General features: G+C 42.5%; 1 protein-coding gene across 1 annotated transcript in view; it reads left to right on the top strand.

Moving 5' to 3' along the window:
- The first annotated feature begins 584 nt into the window (after positions 1–584).
- The window catches only part of LOC126249228 (leucine-rich repeat neuronal protein 1-like), a 114725-nt gene continuing 94171 nt past the window's right edge, over positions 585–21138 (top strand). The window contains exon 1 of the mRNA XM_049950885.1: positions 585–1280. Coding sequence (XP_049806842.1) covers positions 585–1280 — 696 coding nt within the window. The remainder of the gene's footprint in view (positions 1281–21138) is intronic.

Below are 21138 nucleotides of genomic sequence, written 5' to 3'. Positions count from 1 at the left end.
CTCGGAGAAAAAGAACTTCCGAAAGAGATGACATCACAGACATTTGAAAAAAATTGCCATTTGTAGTCTTTAAAAGGCGATATGGATACTGTATAGACACAGTACTGTATCTTCTATCTTTACTGCATATTGAATTCAATTAAGAGCTGTGATTTGTTGTGATGTCATTGGTATGTGCACCAAGTAGCTTCTGGAGATTTAAACAACAGTTCCTCTCAACAATGTGCTGAGCACCCGAGCTGGCGCCATTCCTTCATCCAGTTACAAACTCAAATACGTTTTAACCTTTTCCCTTTGTTGTTATTGGAAGCAAATAACCATGAAATCCATCACTACTAGTTTAACTACCCAAATTCAATGCTAGAGACGGCAGTGGGTTCTAGCACTCAAAAAACTTCGAAACTGAAATGTACACTGATGTCGCCAAGTAGTAGGCAATTTACGAAGCTAGTTTCGCACCGCTGGTTTCAGGAAAAGAGTTTCGCAACTTAGTCTATCTATGTAAACCAGGCTTAAGTTGAATGTATACTGAGAGCGTTTCTTATGGTGTTTTTCAGATTCGCGGTTCCGGTCGCACTTCTGCTATGTGCCTGCGCTCCATGGACCTGTCACACAACACACTGCGCTCCTTCTTGCTGGACCTACCGGCGCTCAGATTCCTCAACCTCTCCAGCAACGGCATTCGCGTCATTTCGCCTACTTCGTTCCTGCTGCCCGAGGTGATCGATATCGACTTGAGCTACAACCAGATCGCAGTGTTGGATCAGCACACGTTCAAGGACACCCCCAAGCTGCAGGTGCTGCGCCTGGCAGGCAACCAGCTCAACCGCTACGACAACCTGTTGCTGCCACTGGTGATGCGCATGCTCGACCTGTCCTACAACAAGATCGTCACCATGGAGGAGACGTCGCTGGACGGGCTCAACATCTCTCGGCTGATGCTGGGACACAACGGTTTCCGGTCGCTTCCGCAGGCTGCGCTGTCACGCGTCGGCTACGTGGGATACTTGAACATGGACGGCACACAGATCACCACGCTGCGCCCACGGTCGCTCAACCGAGTCCGTGTGGGAAGCATCAGCCTGTCCAGGTCCAGCACACTAGCGGAGATCGATTCACATGCCCTCACCAGGCTGCCGTTCCTCCGGCATGTTCGCATCAGCGAGAACCCTAGCCTGGTCTATATCAGCCCATCTGCCGTTTCCAAGTCTCCCAATGTCACATATGTCGACTACTCTAAGAACAACCTACTGGCCGTAGAAGAGGAGATGCGCAACGTGGTAAGTACCGCTAGCAAGGATATGGCCTCCTAACAGATCTGGAGAGTTCCCACAGACTTCGCGGCTTAATATTTTTCCTTATCTCATTTCTTCAGTTAAATAGTCACCTAACTCATTAACAAGAAATATTATTGGTATCACATTGTGATAATAGTTTTAGTCTTTTAGGGAATTAAGATATACATTAAAATTAAGGACAGCTTAAACTACACATCATCCGTAGAGGAGAAATTATGGACCTGAATAATTACAATGCAACTCTTTTCAGACCGCCATTATTGATGGTCGCCATGAAGCGGTGACCTTTAGACAGGCTCCTCGGCTTGAAAAAATAACCTAGTAGCGCAGGGATACCATCGTGGGGGTAGTTAGGAGCTAGGACTAGCAAGGATATGGCCTCCTAACAGATCTGGAGAGTTCCCACAGACTTTGCTTGTAATATGGACATAGCTCTTTGTTGGAACAACTATTTAGAGCGGCAATACAAAATAGTGCTTACACTGACAGTGTGCTGTTTTCTTGCTGGGACTGAGTTTTTAAATACAACCGAACAATGTCGTTAAGTGTCTTTTGTCGGTGTCCTGGAGCAGTGAACACTTAGCGTCCATGTATCAGTAGCTAAAACAGAGGACTTCGTGGTAGGCGACATGTCGACGAAAGTCTGGCTCGGAAGGCACCATGTTGACGAGAGTCTGGCTCTAAGGCCTTACGGCCGGCCAGTGTGGCCGAGCGGTTCTAGGCGCTTCAGTCTGGAACCGCGCGACCGCTACGGTCGCAAGTTCGAATCCTGCCTCGGGCATGGATATGTGTGATGTCCTTAGGTTAGTTAGGTTTAAGTAGTTATAAGTTCTAGGGGACTGATGACCTGAGATGTTAAGTCCCATATTGCTCAGAGCCATTTGAACCATTTTTTTAAGGCCTTACGCACTAATTGGAGTAGGAATAGTCTCTGAAAATCAAGTATGTGTACGTGATTCACGACATAGGGGGACAACCGCCGATCGCATCTGCATAACACTGCGAGCTACTACGGCATACAGGCGAAGTAATACACTTCCATGCACCACTGTTGCTCTTCATTTCTATAATTACTCACTCTCAATCGTGTTAACAATATAGAATTTTCCTGTTGCCATTTTGTAACTGTTATTTTTAGTTTATGCTTGATCCCATGTAAAACTTGATACTGAATAGTGATTCATTCTTGCCTCCAGATAATCATTTGTTTGTAAATATTAAATACCGAATACATTTGAACTGATGGGTCAAAATTGGGCTCTTCCAGTTGTTACGATTCTGGTACGGACATTCTTTCTCGTCTACATCCCTATCATAAAATTTTGATTAATCGATATTCAAATTGACTGCTTGAGTCACAGCTGTAAGTAGCTTTGATGCAAATGCTTCCAAGCCCACGCGGTACAGCAACACCCTGTTTTCTAGGGTGTCGACGGGGCCTGGGGATGGTGGGGGGGGGGGAGTCGGGAAGGCAAGCTCTACCAAAAGGGGGCAAGGGGAGGGAGAAGGCGTGCTCTATCACTACAACGCCCTTTGATCTACCAACAAAGACCAGTTTGGTGTCTGAATTTTTTCGTCCAGGGACTACGATACGAGTGCAAAATACGGTTTTAGTCCCGTCTCGCGGGATAATATTGGTTGAAGGTAAATACTTTGGCACATCTAAGAAGCGAGATTATAGCGCCAGACCTACGCAACACATCTCTAAACCGCGTAATTACACATTCATTCTACAGTTTTATAATACTCCTGAGTGAAATAGTGGGTGTCCGCCTCCGAACAGTTAATATACCTGACTGCCATGAAAAGAATCTTCGTTCAGTTCCCATTTCTGTCAAGTAATTTTTATTGTTGAGATGGTGGGAGGACTTAAATAGGGTGCACTCAGCGTCATGCCGGTAAACAGAAATTCTTGGTGCCGTCACATAGCATAGTCGTATCAGACAGCGCCAAGCGAACCGCCGAACTAATGAACCGTTTCCGATAGACAGCAGACCATCAACCGCGGAACATAAGTTTACATTAAGAAGCTTGGCGCAATGATTTGATTTGTTGGAGCACATTGGGATTCTCAGGAACTTTACGACACCAGCACTCCCCATTTTGTCCGCCAAACACTGTTGAAGAACATTTCCTTCATCAACAGGACTCTAACTTGCTACCGTGCCATGGCTCAAGCGACAGTTAAGACTTGGGTTACGGTCGTGGATATGTATTTTGATAATTACTATGACATTAGTATCCAAACGTTAAAAAATACGTGGAAAATAAGAAAACTCTAAAAAGGTGGTCGCTCGTGTCGGCTATGGATCGGAGGAAATCCTCTCTGGCTTCCGGCGGCTATCTGATTTGGTGAAGACTGCCAGTCTCGCAAGCGAGATGAAAGCAGAGCTCACCATATGCAGCATCGTCGACAGGACTGACTGCGGACCTTTGGTACAGAGCCGAGTGGAGGGTCTGAATCAGAAGCTGAGAAGGTTCTGCGACCGTGTGGGCTACAGATTACTCGACTTGCGCCATAGGGTGGTGGGATTTCGAGTTCCGCTGGATAGGTCAGGAGTCCACTACACACAGCAGGTGGCTACACGGGTAGCAGGGATTGTGTGGCGTGGACTGGGCGGTTTCTTAGGTTAGATGGCCTCGGGCAAGTACAGAAAGGGCAACAGCCTCAAAGGGTGCGGGGCAAAGTCAGGACATGCAGGGACCAAGCAGCAATCGGTATTGTGATTGTAAACTGTCGAAGTTGCGTTGGTAAAGTACCGGAACTTCAAGCGCTGATAGAAAGCACCGAAGCTGAAATCGTAATAGGTATGGAAAGCTGGCTGAAGCCCGAGATAAATTCTGCCGAAATTTTTACAAAGGCACAGACAGTGTTTAGAAAGGACAGATTGCATGCAATCGGTGGAGGCGTGTTTGTCGATGTTAGTAGTAGTTTATCCTGTAGTGAAGTAGAAGTGGATAGTTCCTGTGAATTATTATGGGTGGAGGTTACACTCAACAACCGAGCCAGGTTAATAATTGGCACCTTTTACCGACCACCCGACTCAGCAGCATTAGTGGCAGAACAACTGAGAGAAAATCTGGAATACATTTCACATAAATTTTCTTAGCATGTTATAGTCTTAGGTGGAGATTTCAATTTACCAGATATAGACTGGGACACTCAGATGTTTAGGACGGGTGGTAGGGACAGAGCATCGAGTGATATTATACTGAGTGCACTATCCGAAAATTACTTCGAGCAATTAAACAAAGAACCGACTCGTGGAGATAACATCTTGGACCTACTGATAAAAAACAGACCCGAACTTTTCGACTCTGTGAGCGCAGAATAGGGAATCAGTGATCATAAGGCCGTTGCAGCATCCCTGAATATGGAAGTAAATAGGAATATAATAAAAGGGAGGAAGGTTTATCTGTTTAGCAAGAGTAATAGAAGGCAGATTTCAGACTACCTAACAGATCAAAACGAAAATTTCTGTTCCGACACTGACAATGTTGAGTGTTTATGGAAAAAGTTCGAGGCAATCGTAAAATGCGTTTTAGACAGGTACGTGCCGCGGAAAACTGTGAGGGACGGGAAAAACCCACCGTGGTTCAACAACAAAGTTAGGAAACTACTGCGAAAGCAAAGAGAGCTTCACTGCAAGTTTAAACGCAGCCAAAACCTTTCAGACAAACAGAAGCTAAACGATGTCAAAGTTAGCGTAAGGAGGGCTGTGCGTGAAGCGTTCAGTGAATTCAAAAGTAAAATTCTATGTACCGACTTGACAGAAAATCCTAGGAAGTTCTGGTCTTACGTTAAATCAGTAAGTGGCTCTAAACAGCATATCCAGACACTCTGGGTTGATGATGGCATTGAAACAGAGGATGACACGCGTAAAGCTGAAATAATAAACACCTCTTTCCAAAGCTGTTTCACAGAGGAAGACCGCACTGCAGTTCCTTCTCTAAATCCTCGGACAAACGAAAAAAATTGCTCACATCGAAATAAGTGTCCAAGGAATAGAGAAGCGACTGAAATCACCCAACAGAGGAAAGTCCACTGGACCTGATGGGATACCAATTCGATTCTACACAGACTACGCGAAAGAACTTGCCTCCCTACTAACAGCCGTGTACCGCAAGTCTCTAGAGGAACGGAAGGTTTCAAATGATTGGAAAAGAGCACAGGTAGTCCCAGTCTTCAAGAAGGGTCGTCGAGCAGATACGCAAAACTATAGACCTATATCTCTGACATCGATCTGTTGTAGAATTTTAGAACATGTTTTTGCTCGAGTATCATGTCGTTTTTGGATACCCACAATCTACTCTGTAGGAATCAACATGGATTACGTCAACAGCGGTCGTGTGAGACCCAACTCGCTTTATTTGTTCATGAGACCCAGAAAATGTTAGATACAGGCTCTCAGGTAGATGCCATTTTCCTTGACTTCCGGAAGGCGTTCGACACAGTTCCGCACTGCCGCCTGATAAACAAAATAAGAGCCTACGGAATATCAGACCAGCTGTGTGGCTGGATTGAAGAGTTTTTAGCAAACAGAGCATTAGAAAATTGCAGCGAATTGCAGGAAGATCTGCAGCGGATAGGCACTTGGTACAGGGAGTGGCAACTGACCCTTAACATAGACAAATGTAATGTATTGCGAATACATGGAAAGAAGGATCCTTTATTGTATGATTATATGATAGCGTAACAAACACTGGTAGCAGTTACTTCTGTAAAATATCTAGGAGTATGCGTGTGGAACGATTTGAAGTGGCGGGTACCAGGTTGAGATTCATTGGGAGAGTCCTTAGAAAATGTAGTCCATCAACAAATGAGGTGGCTTACAAAACACTCATTCGACCTATACTTGAGTATTGCTGATCAGTGTGGGATACGTACCAGGTCGGGTTGACAGAGGAGATAGAGAAGATCCAAAGAAGAGCGGCGCGTTTCGTCACAGGGATATTTGGTAACCGTGATAGCGTTACGGAGAAGTTTAGCAAACTCAAGTGGCAGACTCTGCAAGAGAGGGGCTATGCATCGCGGTGTAGCTTGTTGTCCAGGTTTCGAGAGGGTGCGTTTCTGGATGAGGTATCGAATATATTGCTTCCCCCTACTTATACCTCCCGAGGAGATCACGAATATAAAATTAGAGAGATTAGAGCGCGCGCGGAGGCTTTCCGGCAGTCGTTCTTCCCGCGAACCATACGCGACTGGAACAGGAGAGGTAGATAATGACAGTGGCACGTAAAGTGCCCTCCGCCACACACCGTTGGGTGGCTTGTGGAGCATAAATGTAGATGTAGATGTAGAAAATATGCTCTCTGTAGAGGAAACGAGTAGGGCCAGCTCCCTATTAATAGGGATGCGATTCAAAGAGAAGGAAAATCAATTTGTTTTTTGTGTCTCATATGTCAAACTTGTTTTGTTCATTAAGAGGAGAAAGTAGGCTTTGGGTGATATTTCCAATGTAATGCCATAAACGCTACATCTGTACCCTATGTTTTAGGAAAACAACTCAAACGTTTTGATGCATGTCAGAGACCCACTGTAATCTGAGTATCGCTAAACGTGCTAGAAAGTATTACCTCGAAACTCTGTTGACGGTTCCGAGACACAGGAAATGTATGTGGACACGTATGACATAGATAAAATGTTATCATTCCACAACTGCGTCGATACTGCGCCTTAAGTACATGGTGAAATCCAGCGTTGTTTCGAAGATAGCATTTACAGAAACTTACAATTGCCTCCAAAATTGCAGTTTCCCGGCAATATGTATGTATATGCGTACTTTTGATTAAAGGAATAGTATGCCAGCAAAAAATTCTATATTCGATCTTAAGGATGTAGTCAAATGTAATGGTGTTGTTGCGGTCTTCCGTCCGAAGAGTGATTTAATGCAGCTCTCCTTTCTACTCTATCCTGTGCAAGCCTCTACATTTCCGTATAAATACTGCAACTTCCATCCTTCTGAATCTGCTTACTGTATTCATCTCTTGCTCTCCTTCTACGGTTTTTAGTCTCCCCTCCCCAGAAATTTCCCTCAAATTCTTAACTGGTGATCCGTTGATGTCTCTGAATGTGTCCTATCAACTGATGCCTTCTTCTAGTCAGGTTGTGTAACAAATTTCTTTTCTCCCCAATTCTGTTCGACACCACCTCATTAGCAATGTTATCTGCCCATGCAATCTCCTGCATTCTTCTGTAGCACCACTTCTCAAAAGCTTCTATTCTCTTCTTGTCTAAACTGTTTATCATTCGTCTTTCACTTCCATACATGCCTACACTCCATACAAACACTACAGGAAAGACTTCCTAAAACTTGAATCTGTATTCGACGTTAACAAATTTCTCTTCTTCAGAAACGCTTTTCTTGACATTTCCAGTCTACATTTTATATCCTCTCTGTTTCGACCATCATCATTTATTTTACTGCCAAAATAGCAAAACTCATCTACTACTTTAAGTGTCTCGTTTCCTAATCTAATTTCTTCAGCATCCCTAATTTTTAAATTTTCTAACCTACCCTCCCGATTAAGTGATTTAACTTCCAACGCACCGACCCATTCAATGCCAGTTTTGTTTTTCCTGGTTAAATCATCCTGAGCAGTCACCTCCCGGAGATCCGAATACAGAATAGTTTACCACCGGAATATTTTACCCAACATGATGCCATAATCATTTAATCATACCGTAGAGCTTCAGACCCTCGTATAAAATAACGGCTGTAGTTTACCCCTGCTTTGAGTCTTTCGAACCAGCACAGCAAGGCAATGTTGGCTGATGGTATAGCGTCAGATCAGTCAATCATCCAGACTGTTGCCCCTTACAATTGCTTCTCTTCAGCAAGCAGATGTTTGTCTGGCTCCTCAACACACACCCATCCGTTGTGGTTGCTGGTACGGTACGGCTATCTATATCACTGAGGTACGCAAGCAACCCCACTTCGCCATGGCCGGCGGTTCATGGGGAAGAATTAGAAGAACCAGAAACCGCTATTTATGAACACAAGTACGACCGTGCTTCATATCCTAAATATGTAAGTGCTATATGTGCATTATAAATAAATCCAGTAATGAGATCAGATCACAGGACTAGCAAAAGGCAAAGAAAATTTTACGTCAAGAGAAATAAGCATATCACAAGTAACCAGTTGGAAAAATCCAGCAACAAAGAAACGAAATTCTGCTTAATTAAAGATTACTGCATGAATCTACGGTTTACGATTGGAGGCTGCGAGTTTTGGTACTACAAGCGTTTGAAATGTTTGACATGGACAATTTAATACCTTTAATTATATAGATATTACGGGAGCGGATTTTAAATTGTAAGACATTTCCAGGGGAAGATATGGACTCTGACCACAATTTATTGGCTATGAACTGTACATTAAAACTTATGAAATTGCAAAATGTTAGGAAATTAAGCAGATGGGAACTAAATAAGATGAAAGACCCAGAGGTTGCTGCGAGTTTCAGATGGAGCATTGGGCAGCGATTGACTAGAACCGGGGAAAGGATTACAGCAGAAGGCGAATGGATAGCATTGAGAGAGGAAATAGTGAAGGCAGCTGAGGATAAAATAGATAAAAAGACAAGGTCTAATAGAAAACCTTGAATAACGCAGGAGATGCTGGATATAACTGATGAAAGGAGAAAATATAAAAATGTAGCAAATAAAGCAGGAGAAAGAGAATAAAAACGTCTAAAAAATGAGAGTGACAGGAAGTGCAAAGTTGCTAAGCAGGAATGGCTGTAGGACAAACAAAAGGACTGAGAAGCATATATCACTAGTGCAAAGATAGATACTGCCTACAGGGAAATTAAAGAGGCCTTTGGACAAAGGAGAAACAGCTCAGGTGGAAAACCAGTCCTAAGCAAAGAAGGGAAAGCTAAAAGGTGGGAGGAGTATATAATGGTCTATAGAAAGAGATAGACTTGCAGGCAATATCATAGAAATGGAAGAGGACGTAGATGAAGAGGAATTGGAGAAATGATACTGCGAGAAGAATTCGACAGAGTACTAAACGATCTAAGTCGAAACAAGGCCCCGGCGGTAGACGCCTTTCCGTTAGACCTACTGCCAGCGTTGTGAGAGCCAGTCATGACATATATCTTCCATCTGGTGTACAAGATGTATAAAACATTCGAAATGCCCTTTGACTTCAAGAGGCATGTAGTAATTCCAATTCCAAAGGAAGAAGGAGCCGACAGGTGTGAATATTACCGAACTGTCATTTAATAAGTCATTATTGCAAAATAGTTACACGAATTCTTTACAGGAAAATGGAAAAACTGGTAGAAACCGACCTCGGAGAATCTCAGTATGGATTCCGGAGAAATGTGTGCACTCGCGACCCTACGACCCTACGACTTATGTCTGAAGATAGATTAAGGAATGACTAACCTACTTTTATAACATTTATAGACTTAGAGAAAGCTTTGGTCAATGTTAACTGCCATACTCTTCTCGAAATTCTGAAGGTAGCAGGAGCAAAAAACAGGGAGCCAAATGCTATTCACAACTCATACAGTAGCCAGACGGCAGTTATAACAGTAGAGGGCATGATAAAAAGCAGTGATTGCGAAGGGAGTGAGACAGGACTATAGCCTATCTCCAATGTTATTCAATACGTAAACTGAGCAAGTGGTAAAGGAAACCAAAGTAAAGTATCGAGAACGAATTAAAGTTCAGGGAGAAGGAATAAAAACTTTGCGGTTTGCCGATAACATTGTAATTCTGTCAGAGACAGCAAAGGTTTTGGAAGGGCAGCTGAACGGATTGGACAGTGTTTTGAACTGTAGATATAGGATGAACATCAACAAAAGCAGAGGATAATGGAACGTAACCGAATTAAAAGAAAGGCGTTAATCGTTGCGACGGAATCTTCTCACGAAATTCCAATCACCAACTTTCTCCTCTGAATGCGAAAATATTTTTTTGACACCGACCTACATAGGGAGGAACGATCACCAAGATAAAATAGGGAAATCAGAGCTCGTACGGAAAGATATATGTGTTCATTCTTTCCGCGCGCTATACGAGAATGGAATAATAGAGAATTGTGAAGGTGGTTGGACAAATCCTCTGCCACGCACTTAAATGTGATTTGCAGAGTATCCATGTAGATGTAGATGTACAAGTAGTCGCTGAACAATGAGGGTGAGGTCACCAGAAGGCGATTCGGCGAGCTCCACGATTTGCAGCGGTCGGGGAGACCATCCACGACTGTCTCACCTGACATGTTGCAGTGAGCTGATGTTGTCATTCGCGAGGATAGACGCATCAAAGGATGCCATTCGTGGAAGGTATTTTGAGGACGGTCAGGAGGTGATTCACAAAGTGAAGCACTGGCTCCGCCACCAGGACAAGGACTGGTATCGTCAGGGCATACACGCCCTTGTTTCGCGCTGGAGGAAGACCATAGAACGGGATGGTGATTACGTGGAAAAATAGGGTGTGTAGCTAAAACGCCATTCTTTCGTGTGTGTAATTCTCATTATGTTCAATAAAGAATTGTTGAGAGAAAGAAATGCGGTGCATTACTTTCTGGGTAAACTTCGTAAAATAGATCGGTAAACATTGGACATAACATAGAAAGAACTGCTGTAGTAGGCCTATAGTATAGAAGTTGACTGAAAGAAATACAGATTTAAACGAAAAGAAATGACGCGTTTATTGAAAGACAATTATTCCATGAAAGTTACCGCTATTCTTCATGGTCCTCCGGACATTACAAACAGCGGGACATGGCTCATAAGAGGATGCGTGATCACCACACACGGCAATGCGTACCATACAACGTCCTGCAATGCTGCCCACAAAGTAGGTAAGGTGTTGGTGTGGTGTAGCTTTCAATTCCTCTACCACCGCAAATGACAACTGCCGGACGGTCATTGGTACATGTGGATGTACTGAAATAGGTCTCCCAACGCATCCTACACGTGCTCGACGTGACTTAAGTCGGTAGATCGGACAGGCCAGTCCATTATATCCTCTCGTTCTAAAAGTTGCTTCTCCTGAGCGATGTGGTCACGTATTTCGGTCCATAAAAATACAGTCATCGACGAATTTACCCGTGAAAAGACCTGCATGGAGAATGAGTACAGTATCATAATAACCTTGACCGGTGAGCTTACCGTGTGCAAAGTTTGGAGGTCAGTAATCCCATGCAACATTAAGTCTCCCCAAACAATAACACCTGGGCCCGCAAACCGAGTGTATTCGACATCGTTCCTATTTCAATACGTGTTCCCACTTCCCGTCATATGAGGGTACGTCCCCATGACCTGGTGGTCCAGGTGTTATGGCGTGGGGAGGCATAATGTTCCCTGGGCACTCTCCGTCTTCAGGCCACGAGTGGCCTACCGGGACCATCCGACCGCCGTGTCATCCTCGGTGGAGGATGCGGATAGGAGGGGCGTGGGGTCAGCACACCGCTCTCCCGGCCGTTATGATGGTATTCTTGACCGAAGCTGCTACTATTCGGTCTAGTAGCTCCTCAATTGGCATCACGAGGCTGAGTGCACCCCGTCCCTGGGCATACTGACTTCCAACTTTTTATACACGGTACATTCATTCGGAAACGTTATACTGACACTGCACTACTTCTCCAAATTCGTATTTGATTTTTATGGATGACAATACGCGACCACATCGAACAGTGAAGGTGGTGGAACCCTTGTAACGAGAGGATGTTTGGCTAACGGACTGGTCTGCCCGATCCCCCGACTTTAATCCCATGGACCACGTGTGGGACGCACTGGAGAGACGTATAGCTTCACGTCCACATGTACCAACGTCCATTCAGCAGCTGCCACCGCACGCTGGTTGGGGAATGGAGTGCCCTATCACAAAAACTGCGTTGTGGCCATCATGACAGCGCGATGAGAGCATGTGTTGACGTTCGTGGTGATCACGCACCCTGTTAAATATCAGGTCCAGCCTTTTGTTATGTCCAAGAGACTATCGTGAATCGCGGTGACTTCAGTGTGATTATTGTCTTTGAATAAAAGTGTTATTTCTGTTCATCTCATTGCGTATTTCTTTATGTTAGTTCTGGACTATACACTACAGGTCTTTCTATGTGTGGTCAAACTTCCATCGAGATCTGTTGCTTGGCAGTGGCACATCATGCGAGACTTACTTTCGCTCTGAAGTTATGCACACCAGTGTAGAAAACTTTGGATATCACAGTAGATTTTAAATTTAATTGACGAAAGGAGACAATATAAAAATGCAACAAATGAAGCAGACGGACGAGAATACAGACGTCCAAACAAAGATATTAGCAGAAAGTGCTAAATGGCTACACAAGAATGGCTAGTGGTCAAATGTAAGTCTGTAGAGGCATGCATAAGTAAGGGAAAGATAGATACTGCCTACAGGAAAGTTAACGAGACTTTTCGAGAAAAGAGGTGCAGCTGTATGAAACTCAAAGGCTGAAATGGAAAACTATTACTACTCAAAGCTGGAAGAGCTGAAAGGCGGATGGAATATATTGTGGGTTTATAGAAAGGAAATTAACTCGAAGACAGTATTGTAGAAAGGGAGGACGAAATAGACGAAATGAGAGATATACAGTGAGAAGAATTTGTCAGAGCTCTGAAAACTAAGTCGAAACAAGACAAATGGCGTAACGACGTACCCACAGAACGACTAATATCCTTGGGACAGGCAGTGATTGCAGAATTGTTACACACGTCGTGCAAGATATATTAGACGGGAGAAATACCCTCCGACATCAAGATGAATGTAATTAAACAGAAAGTAAGTTTTGACTTGTGGGAATATTACCGAACTATCAGTTTAATAAGTCATGGTTGCAAAATATTTACAGAAGACTGGAAGAATTGGGAGATGCTGACCTCACAGAAGATCAGTGTGGATTCCGGAGAAATTTGAGAGCACGCGATGCAATACAAAACCTGCGACTTACAGAAGAAGACAGATTAAGGAAATACCATCCTACTTTTATGGTATGTGTAGACCTAGAGACAGCTTTTTACAATATTGATTAGAATACACTATTTGAAAGTCTGAAGTTAGTATGGGTATAACAGAGGTAGCCAAAGTTTATTTGCAACTTGTACGGATATCAGACATCAATTATAAAAGTCAAAGGACATGAAAGGGAAACAGTGGTTGAGACGGGAGTGCGACATTGTCAGGGAGGAGACGGCGCTCTTAATTTAGTTTACTAAATAAAATATTTAAAGTAAAAAACTTTTAACACCTAGTTCGCAATTTCCTATTACAATTGAAGTACGATAACTAGTTCCTTTTGCCTTCTACAACAATCTTCATATCGTTCGAAATGTAAAAAAGCGGTCATTTTACACTGGAAAAATCATTAGCCATGCTCATGCAATGACATCCGTTCATAAATACCAAGACAACGGCACTGCATAGTTCCTAAATGCCACCTTGAACAAGCCAGGTTGTAGATAGTAATCCCGCAGGATGATGGTAATAATGAAGGGAACCGTTGTATATATTGTTCTCACTGTAATAACTGCTCTACATTTGCAAATACTGAGCTTTTGATGCAACTGGCAATTTTCCTTCATTACTACGGCTACAACCTGGCTTCCTTACGGTGATGTTCATAAACTACGCACTGTCACTGTCTTAAATGAACTATGGCAGGAGTCCGAACAACAGGGGAATGAAGTACTAGGACATGTATTAAATCTCTGAAATACTCTATTGATAATGGCTAGTTACTAGCCGAAGTCTACATTTGGTTTAATAAAGCCTCAATGGAAAGGACGACTGACTGCTGTGCTCCATCATATTGAATTCTGTCAGAGATTGCATAGGACTTGGAAGAGTAGTCGAATGGAGTTGATAGTGCCTTGAAAGGAAGATATGACGTGAACATCAACTAAACCTAAACAAGAGTAATGGAATGTAGTCGAATTAAATCTGGCGATGCTGAGGGAATTAGATTAGGAAATGAGACACTGAAAGTAGTAGATCACTCCACTAATTGGAAGTAAAACGTTTGATGACGACCGAAGTGGAGAAGATGTAAAATGTAGACTGACAATGTCAGAAAAAGCGTTTCTTAAGAAGAAAAATTTGCTAATTTCGAATTTAAATCTATGTTTTAAGGAGTCTTTTCCGAGAGTATTTGTCTGGAGTGTAGCGTTGTATGATACTGAAACGTCGACAACAAGCAATTCAGACAACAAGAGAATAGAACCTTTGGAATGTCGTGCTACAGAAGAATGTTGAAGATTAGGTGGGTAAATCGTGTAACTAATGAGGAGATATTGAACAGGATGGGACAGAAAGGAAATCCGTCGCACATCTTGACTAAATGAGTGGTCGGTTGATAGGTCACATTCTGAGATGTCAAGGAACCATGACTTTAGTATTGGATGATGTGTTGGCGGATGAGGGGAGGATGGTGTAAAAATTGTAGAGTGAGGCCTAGAGATGAAGAATGCAGGAAACAGGTTCTAATGGTTGCAGCAGTCATTCCGAAATGAGGAACTTGCACAGGATAGAGTAGCATCGAGTGCTACATCTTAAGACGGAAGAGACGTTACGTACGCAGTATCACTTTCACTGGTGCTCTCGGATTCTCGGATTACTACATCAGCGAAATCCATGTTGGGATCCTTTTGATGTTTGAATATCTCTGTGCCCATACAGTTTACTGTCATAAATTTCTTTGTTAACCATGAGATATCTAAAAAGCTGTTAAATATAGTTAAGTAACTAAATCGCCTGAGATTTTCAGACGGCATTCTTGAGTTTCCAGACCAAGAAAAGAAGTGAAAGAATGTTCTGAATAAAAGGAAGGAAGAAATATAGCGTCTGACGTTCCTTCGGTAGTGAAGTTTCTAGCTATTGGGCAAATCTCAGATAATAATGTAAGAAGAAAAACGATGCAATCTTTCCTTGCGAAACATCATAGTGTCTTCCTTAAATAATATAGGAAAACAACAAGTTACATAAATCTATATCGGAGGGAGGGGGGGGGGGGGTATATGAGCCTAGTTCTTCCCAAATTCGAGTCCAGGATCTTACGCTAAAGCACTCGATTTGAGGTATTCTAGTTAACAGATTGTCGAAAAATAGAACTCATAAAAATGAGTTGAAATACCAAGTTAAAAAATATGTCCCACTTACATACATATTATAAGTTACTTATCTTTATCGTTTATTGGTGGCCAGCAAGTGAAACTTGACGCCCGAATAAAGAATTTTATGTCAAACGTGACCTACCAACAAGCAGTCTGTGCCATTCTTGCCGTCACATACCGCCCGGACACATCACATTTTGTACATCAGGAACACCACGTCGCACTGACGCAGCTGTTTACTGATTGTAGATTTTGAAGAACATTAGAAGTAAAGTATATGAACTAAAACAGACTCTGGTTCAAGCTACAACACTGCCTCAGCTACAGTCAGTACATGTAATGGGAAGAACAGACAATCCTAGCCGAGTATAAGGTTATTAATCAGCCATCATACATATCACTCCAATACACTGAAATTTAATAAGAATTCTAACAAAATGTGTGACCAGGGTTGCACAGCGTCGCCTTAACGTACAGCTACAGTTTATAAGGTCTAACCACGACAGGTAAATATATACTTACGTGTTTATGCCACAACTATCGTTATACATCTAAATGTTTGTTCAGTTATCCTAACCTACTACACTAACTTTGCTAGGAAGCGGTAACTCTGCTATTTCGATTCTAACGACACACAATAACGTCATTTATGAAGTATATATCTAGAAGTAGAAAATGAAATGGTTCTGTAAGTTGCTATGAAGCTTTCGCGACTTTTGGCGATAATGTTTTCCTGCATTTTCTTACTCTTGAACATAAGAACAGTACGTGTGTTAATAAAGTATCAATAAAACATATATTTATTAGTTTTAACCTTACTGTTCTTGACACGCTTCTCAGTAGTAATGTTCTCTAAGAATTGAGCACGGGAAAATCTTCCCGACTATTTAACTCTCAGAAGGTGTTAATTTTGCAGCAAAAAAAAAAAAAAAAAAAAAAAAAACGCTGTGATCCGAGGAAGTAAATGACCGCAGGGCGGAGAGCGCTGGCGCGGAGCGGCTGTTGCAGGACTCTTCATTTGGCGGGGTGCCCGTTACTTCTGTGCCAGCTGCAACTGCAGGCTCTCTCCCTTTCGCGTTCGCAGTATTACGCTATTGTTATACACAGGGCCTATATTCACATGGTTGCATTTCCATGAATTGCCATTAATGATGACGAAATAATCCAAAGGTGAGTTCTGAATTGTTACGCGCCAACAATCTAGTAGAACTTACAGGTATTAAAGAACAATTTAGGCCCGTGGCGCAGTTTTGTTTCATATAGATAAGGGATATCACGATACTTTAGTTATTACTGTTACGGAATAGAGAAATAACTTACCAACACATACTCAAAAGCAACGGAATTATATATGGCTATTGTGTTGCACACAGAGCACTCTTAATCATGGATGCTGAAGCTTCTCCCTATCCTCTCAATTGTGGCATAGCTTACTCAGGAGATGGGGATATATGTTAGCTTCCCTGTTTTTCTTTTTTTTAATATTTGTATGCGATTACTAAACTACTTAATCATAGGTCGTACTGGTAACTTCTGTTTTACATTTATTGTACTTCCACACCAGTAGAAAACATGGACATTATTCGAATCACGTGATGCATCTACTAGTGAACTATTATTACACTGTTGCAATCTACATCAAATTTAAACACTTTCTTAGTAACATAATCACGACCCAACTGCACGCACTTCACGACGCCTTGGCCACTCGCGCATTAAAATTACACTCGCTCAGAATACTCAAGGTTTCATGTTCACATTATTAAGAAAAGCTATGTGTAGTAACTGTGTGCTTCAACTATTCCAACTTTAATTTGGGAGCGTCACTTTATTAATTAAATGTGGAAATTACTACGATATCTTCACAAGACGAATGCCGTAGTTCAGTGTTTCACGAGATTAGTTTGTCGTCAGATCTTTCCAAGATGCGCAAGGCGGAAATAACATAAACTATGATTGCAGTCAGATCGTAGGTGCGAGACCTTCAAATATCGCCTCATCGTATTCCTGGGAACACGTAACAAGCAACGGTTTCTTCGACCAAGGAAAGGGGAAGAAGTCACAGGTCACTCCCGTAACATCGTTAGGCGTTTAGGTAGTAAGCACTTGTGACGGTTTGCTCCTATCCGACTAATGGTTTGGTCTTCACTGTTTTCGGCGGTCGTGAATTCAGATGTTTCCGCTGCTTGCTTCACTGATTTGTCTCAAAGTCATAGTGCTAAAGACGGCATCCGCCCATGGTGATTACACAGGTAAGGAAATCACCTGCACTGATTAGGTGTAGGTGCTAAATTTCCGCTGCCGCCTCGTTTCGGCGGGTTTTATCAAAGAGTGTTAACAATCGCGGAATCGAAAGGTAGGCGGACATTGTCATATTCAAAACGCCCTTCTAGATGTTGAAAACAACGTACTCGATGACTGATTCTCACTTTTTCCACTATCGTTTCAATTGTGATACACCGCTCTTCGAACATTTGGGCCTCCACATCTCTTGCTATTACCGATTCTTTACTGAGATGGTCTGTCACTTCATTTTTGCCGTTGAGACTTGTTTGGCCACACTGTGAGTGTCGGCGCCACCTAACCATTATCCACATGATGATCTGTTGCTGTCACTCACTTCCGCCACTTCAGCACGAACTGTTGCAGCGTTGCTCCCCTTCAAATGCAGTGAATAAGACCCAACCAACTCATCACTTTATCAATGGGCTGCGCGAATGTGCTTTGGTTCCCCTAGCGGCGTACTGTGGTAGTATGACACATTCTTTTCCTCGTATACCAATACCACGGAAACATGAACCTGCAAAGAGCCGTTAATTCGTAAATTTATTTTTCCAATTTGTAATTTAATCTTTATGAGTAGCTCTTGGAACATCAGTCTCACTTTCAGTGACTACTAAAAAATCAATAAAACAATGGGAGATCTAATACTGTAGGGCTATTTGAGAATCTGCAGTGGTTACTCCAGAATTAGTTCCGAGTGGTTTACTGCTGTTTGAGAGATTATTCTGAGATTCACGAACAGGAGTCGTTAGGTTATTTCATATGGTACGGACGTTACCTGAAATGAGTCTGTCGCTTGCAGGCGCGTACTGTCGTCTGAAACTGCTGTACGTTATAGATGTAACGCTCATACACATTAGAGCTGCTAATCGTCCGTCTGACTTACATAATTCGCTGTAACATCCTCCCGCCTAACTTCTTTACCTAATCGAAAGCAATTAATCTCGACTTATGTACATTCGGACTACTGTAAGTCGTTTCGCAACGAATATCGTGTGCTATCACACATAAAAAAGATACCTTTAGAAGTCTTCCACTTTGTTCCCTTGAAATTTCTGTCCATCCCAGGACGTTGTCGACTAGCACAGTAACATTCTTTTGGCGAAAGCTGCGTTCGGCGACATATTGCGAAGTTTACATCCGTGTAATTAACATTTAATGTCATTACAGTCTTCGATATACACTGATGAGCTGTAATATTGTGACCGCTGTACATTGCGAGATTGAATGCCACCTTGTTGCATTACGGGAACTTGTGCAATGAGGAGAGTATGTAACGAAAGTGATTCGGAAATCGCGAAATCAGTTTAATGCCAGTGATACTATTTATTACTGACACAAGAGAATTTGTGCCGCACCGCACTCGAAGCCGTATTTCCCGCTTATCACAAGCGGTCACCTTAACCACTTTTTTTTCAGGCTTTCCTCCTTCTCTTCAGCCCATCCTTCCGACAGTCAAAACTTGCCTTCTCGCCGCGGCTTCAGTGCCGTTTCATTTGGGACATGGACAGGATGAAGAATGACACCTCTTTCTCTTGCCTTTCTTCATGTTGTCTTTTTCTTAATTTTAGATATTTATTCATTTCATAACTCTTTCCTGAGGACCGTCGCTATGTGGGAACAATCTCAAACGCAGTGGATGCTTCATAGGTTTTCTTTTGATGTAGGCTCGTGGTTCTTTTCCCCATGATTCGGCTTTTCAAGGTTGGTTTTCTGAGGTTAGCTTCTCGTAACTCTAATAACGCCACTCGGCGGAAGCTCCATACTGTTATCGCTGTTATTTGCAGTTCCTTTTTTTTCTTTTTCTACATTCTGCAAAAATTGCTTTTTCTTTTATTTCGTTTCCTGCTTTGCCGGCTGATTTCCTTTCCGCTGTGAAAAATCCTTAAAAGGAACAAAGCGCTTACATGTTTTCAACGATTAACGTTTATTTAAAATAGGAATGAAATGACGAAAGTAGATTAAAATTAAAGTAGAAAGTTCGTGAAGACAAAACCAAATTTCAGTTTCTCCGGTCTCTTTGTAGCATTTTTGTTCATCATGGCTTCGTACTCTGAATGATGCAGATGTGTCTCTTCTGTCACACACACAAAAAAAAAAACTCCAGAATGAACATCCCCTCTGGAAGTAATGTGTGTCAAGAAGCAATGTCATCTTGATGTCTAATATCTTTTGTATGCTTAAATTTCCAGAGACAAAATAAACTCTTCTAAGAAACTAAGACTTTTTCTCCATTATGATGAAACTAAATTATCCTTGTATCTGAAATCTTTGAAAATTAAAATTCATTTTTGAAGGACAGGAGCTACGTTCAAACTGAACTCTGTTCGGAACTGTAGTGAAGGAAAATAAACAAACCCAAGTCCTTTTTGGTAAATGAAACTCTCCGAAAACGCCTGATCTCTTCTTTAAGACACAAAGTCTTGTTAAAGACAAAATTTTCCTGAACTGGACATTAAAGTGCCATACCCGTTGGTCCACAGACGAGTACTTTGTTCTAAATGTGCGATCCCTTTCCTAGGGCGTCGATAGAATTACTTGAAGGAGATTTTGAATTTTTTCTTGTACTGGACGTAAAATCTGTTTTCATTCCCCCAATGTTGATTGAGTAGATACGACATCAGGAACAATTATGGTCAGCATTTAGTTCATAAAATAACCCGAAATCCAGATGTAGCTGTTGTGCTTGACTTCTGGGAAAAGTCGGATGTCTGGTCGCAGGATATCTGTGACAGGAATAGTGTGCGGCGCTGTCCTGTGAGCACGGCCAATTTTTGCGCTTCCAATTCCTGACTTGCACTTGGTCTTTGCACAGAAATCACGTCGCGATCACGGGGAACAATGCACAGCATGGACTCGGTGCAACTTCGATTTCATGCCGCTTTTCTTGGGTGGGGATAGTTTTAGTTACCACGTCATACCATTTTGATCGGTAGCGCTTTTTTACGGATATTAGCCCGAACCAGCATCCAGTAGCAAGCCGGGTATTTTTCTCTAAGTGGCAAGGTAATTACATCCGAAACAGACTGCTGTAAAACTGACCAGTCGCCTTCTTGAAAATATTATCTTCAATATAACAGCTTTCTACATAATACTGAGGTATATGCTTAAGGTGTCGGCTTATGTTGGCAATATCTACTTGTGGAGACATGTTGCTTGGGCTTGATAGCTGACAGATCCTCTTCGTGGCGGTGTCCTCATTGGCGGTGAGCACTTTCCACGTTCGCTTCAGATATACAGGGTGAAGAAATATTCGCGCATTCTGACTTCCAGCGCGATTCCTCACATAATACGAATACAAAACATGTCTCTCACAAAATATTGTCCTGAGCATCTTTTCCGGCGGTAAATGGTTCAAATGGCTCTGAGCACAATGGGACTTAACATCTGAGGCCATCAGTCCCCTAGAACTTAGAACTACTTAAACCTAACCAACCTAAAGACATCACACACATCCATGCCCGAGGCA

This window comes from Schistocerca nitens, chromosome 3, assembly GCF_023898315.1.
Source record: "Schistocerca nitens isolate TAMUIC-IGC-003100 chromosome 3, iqSchNite1.1, whole genome shotgun sequence".
In the NCBI taxonomy this organism is placed as follows: domain Eukaryota; kingdom Metazoa; phylum Arthropoda; class Insecta; order Orthoptera; family Acrididae; genus Schistocerca; species Schistocerca nitens.
Note: the sequence above shows the minus strand (reverse complement) of the source record. Positions and strands in the feature narration are given on the sequence as shown.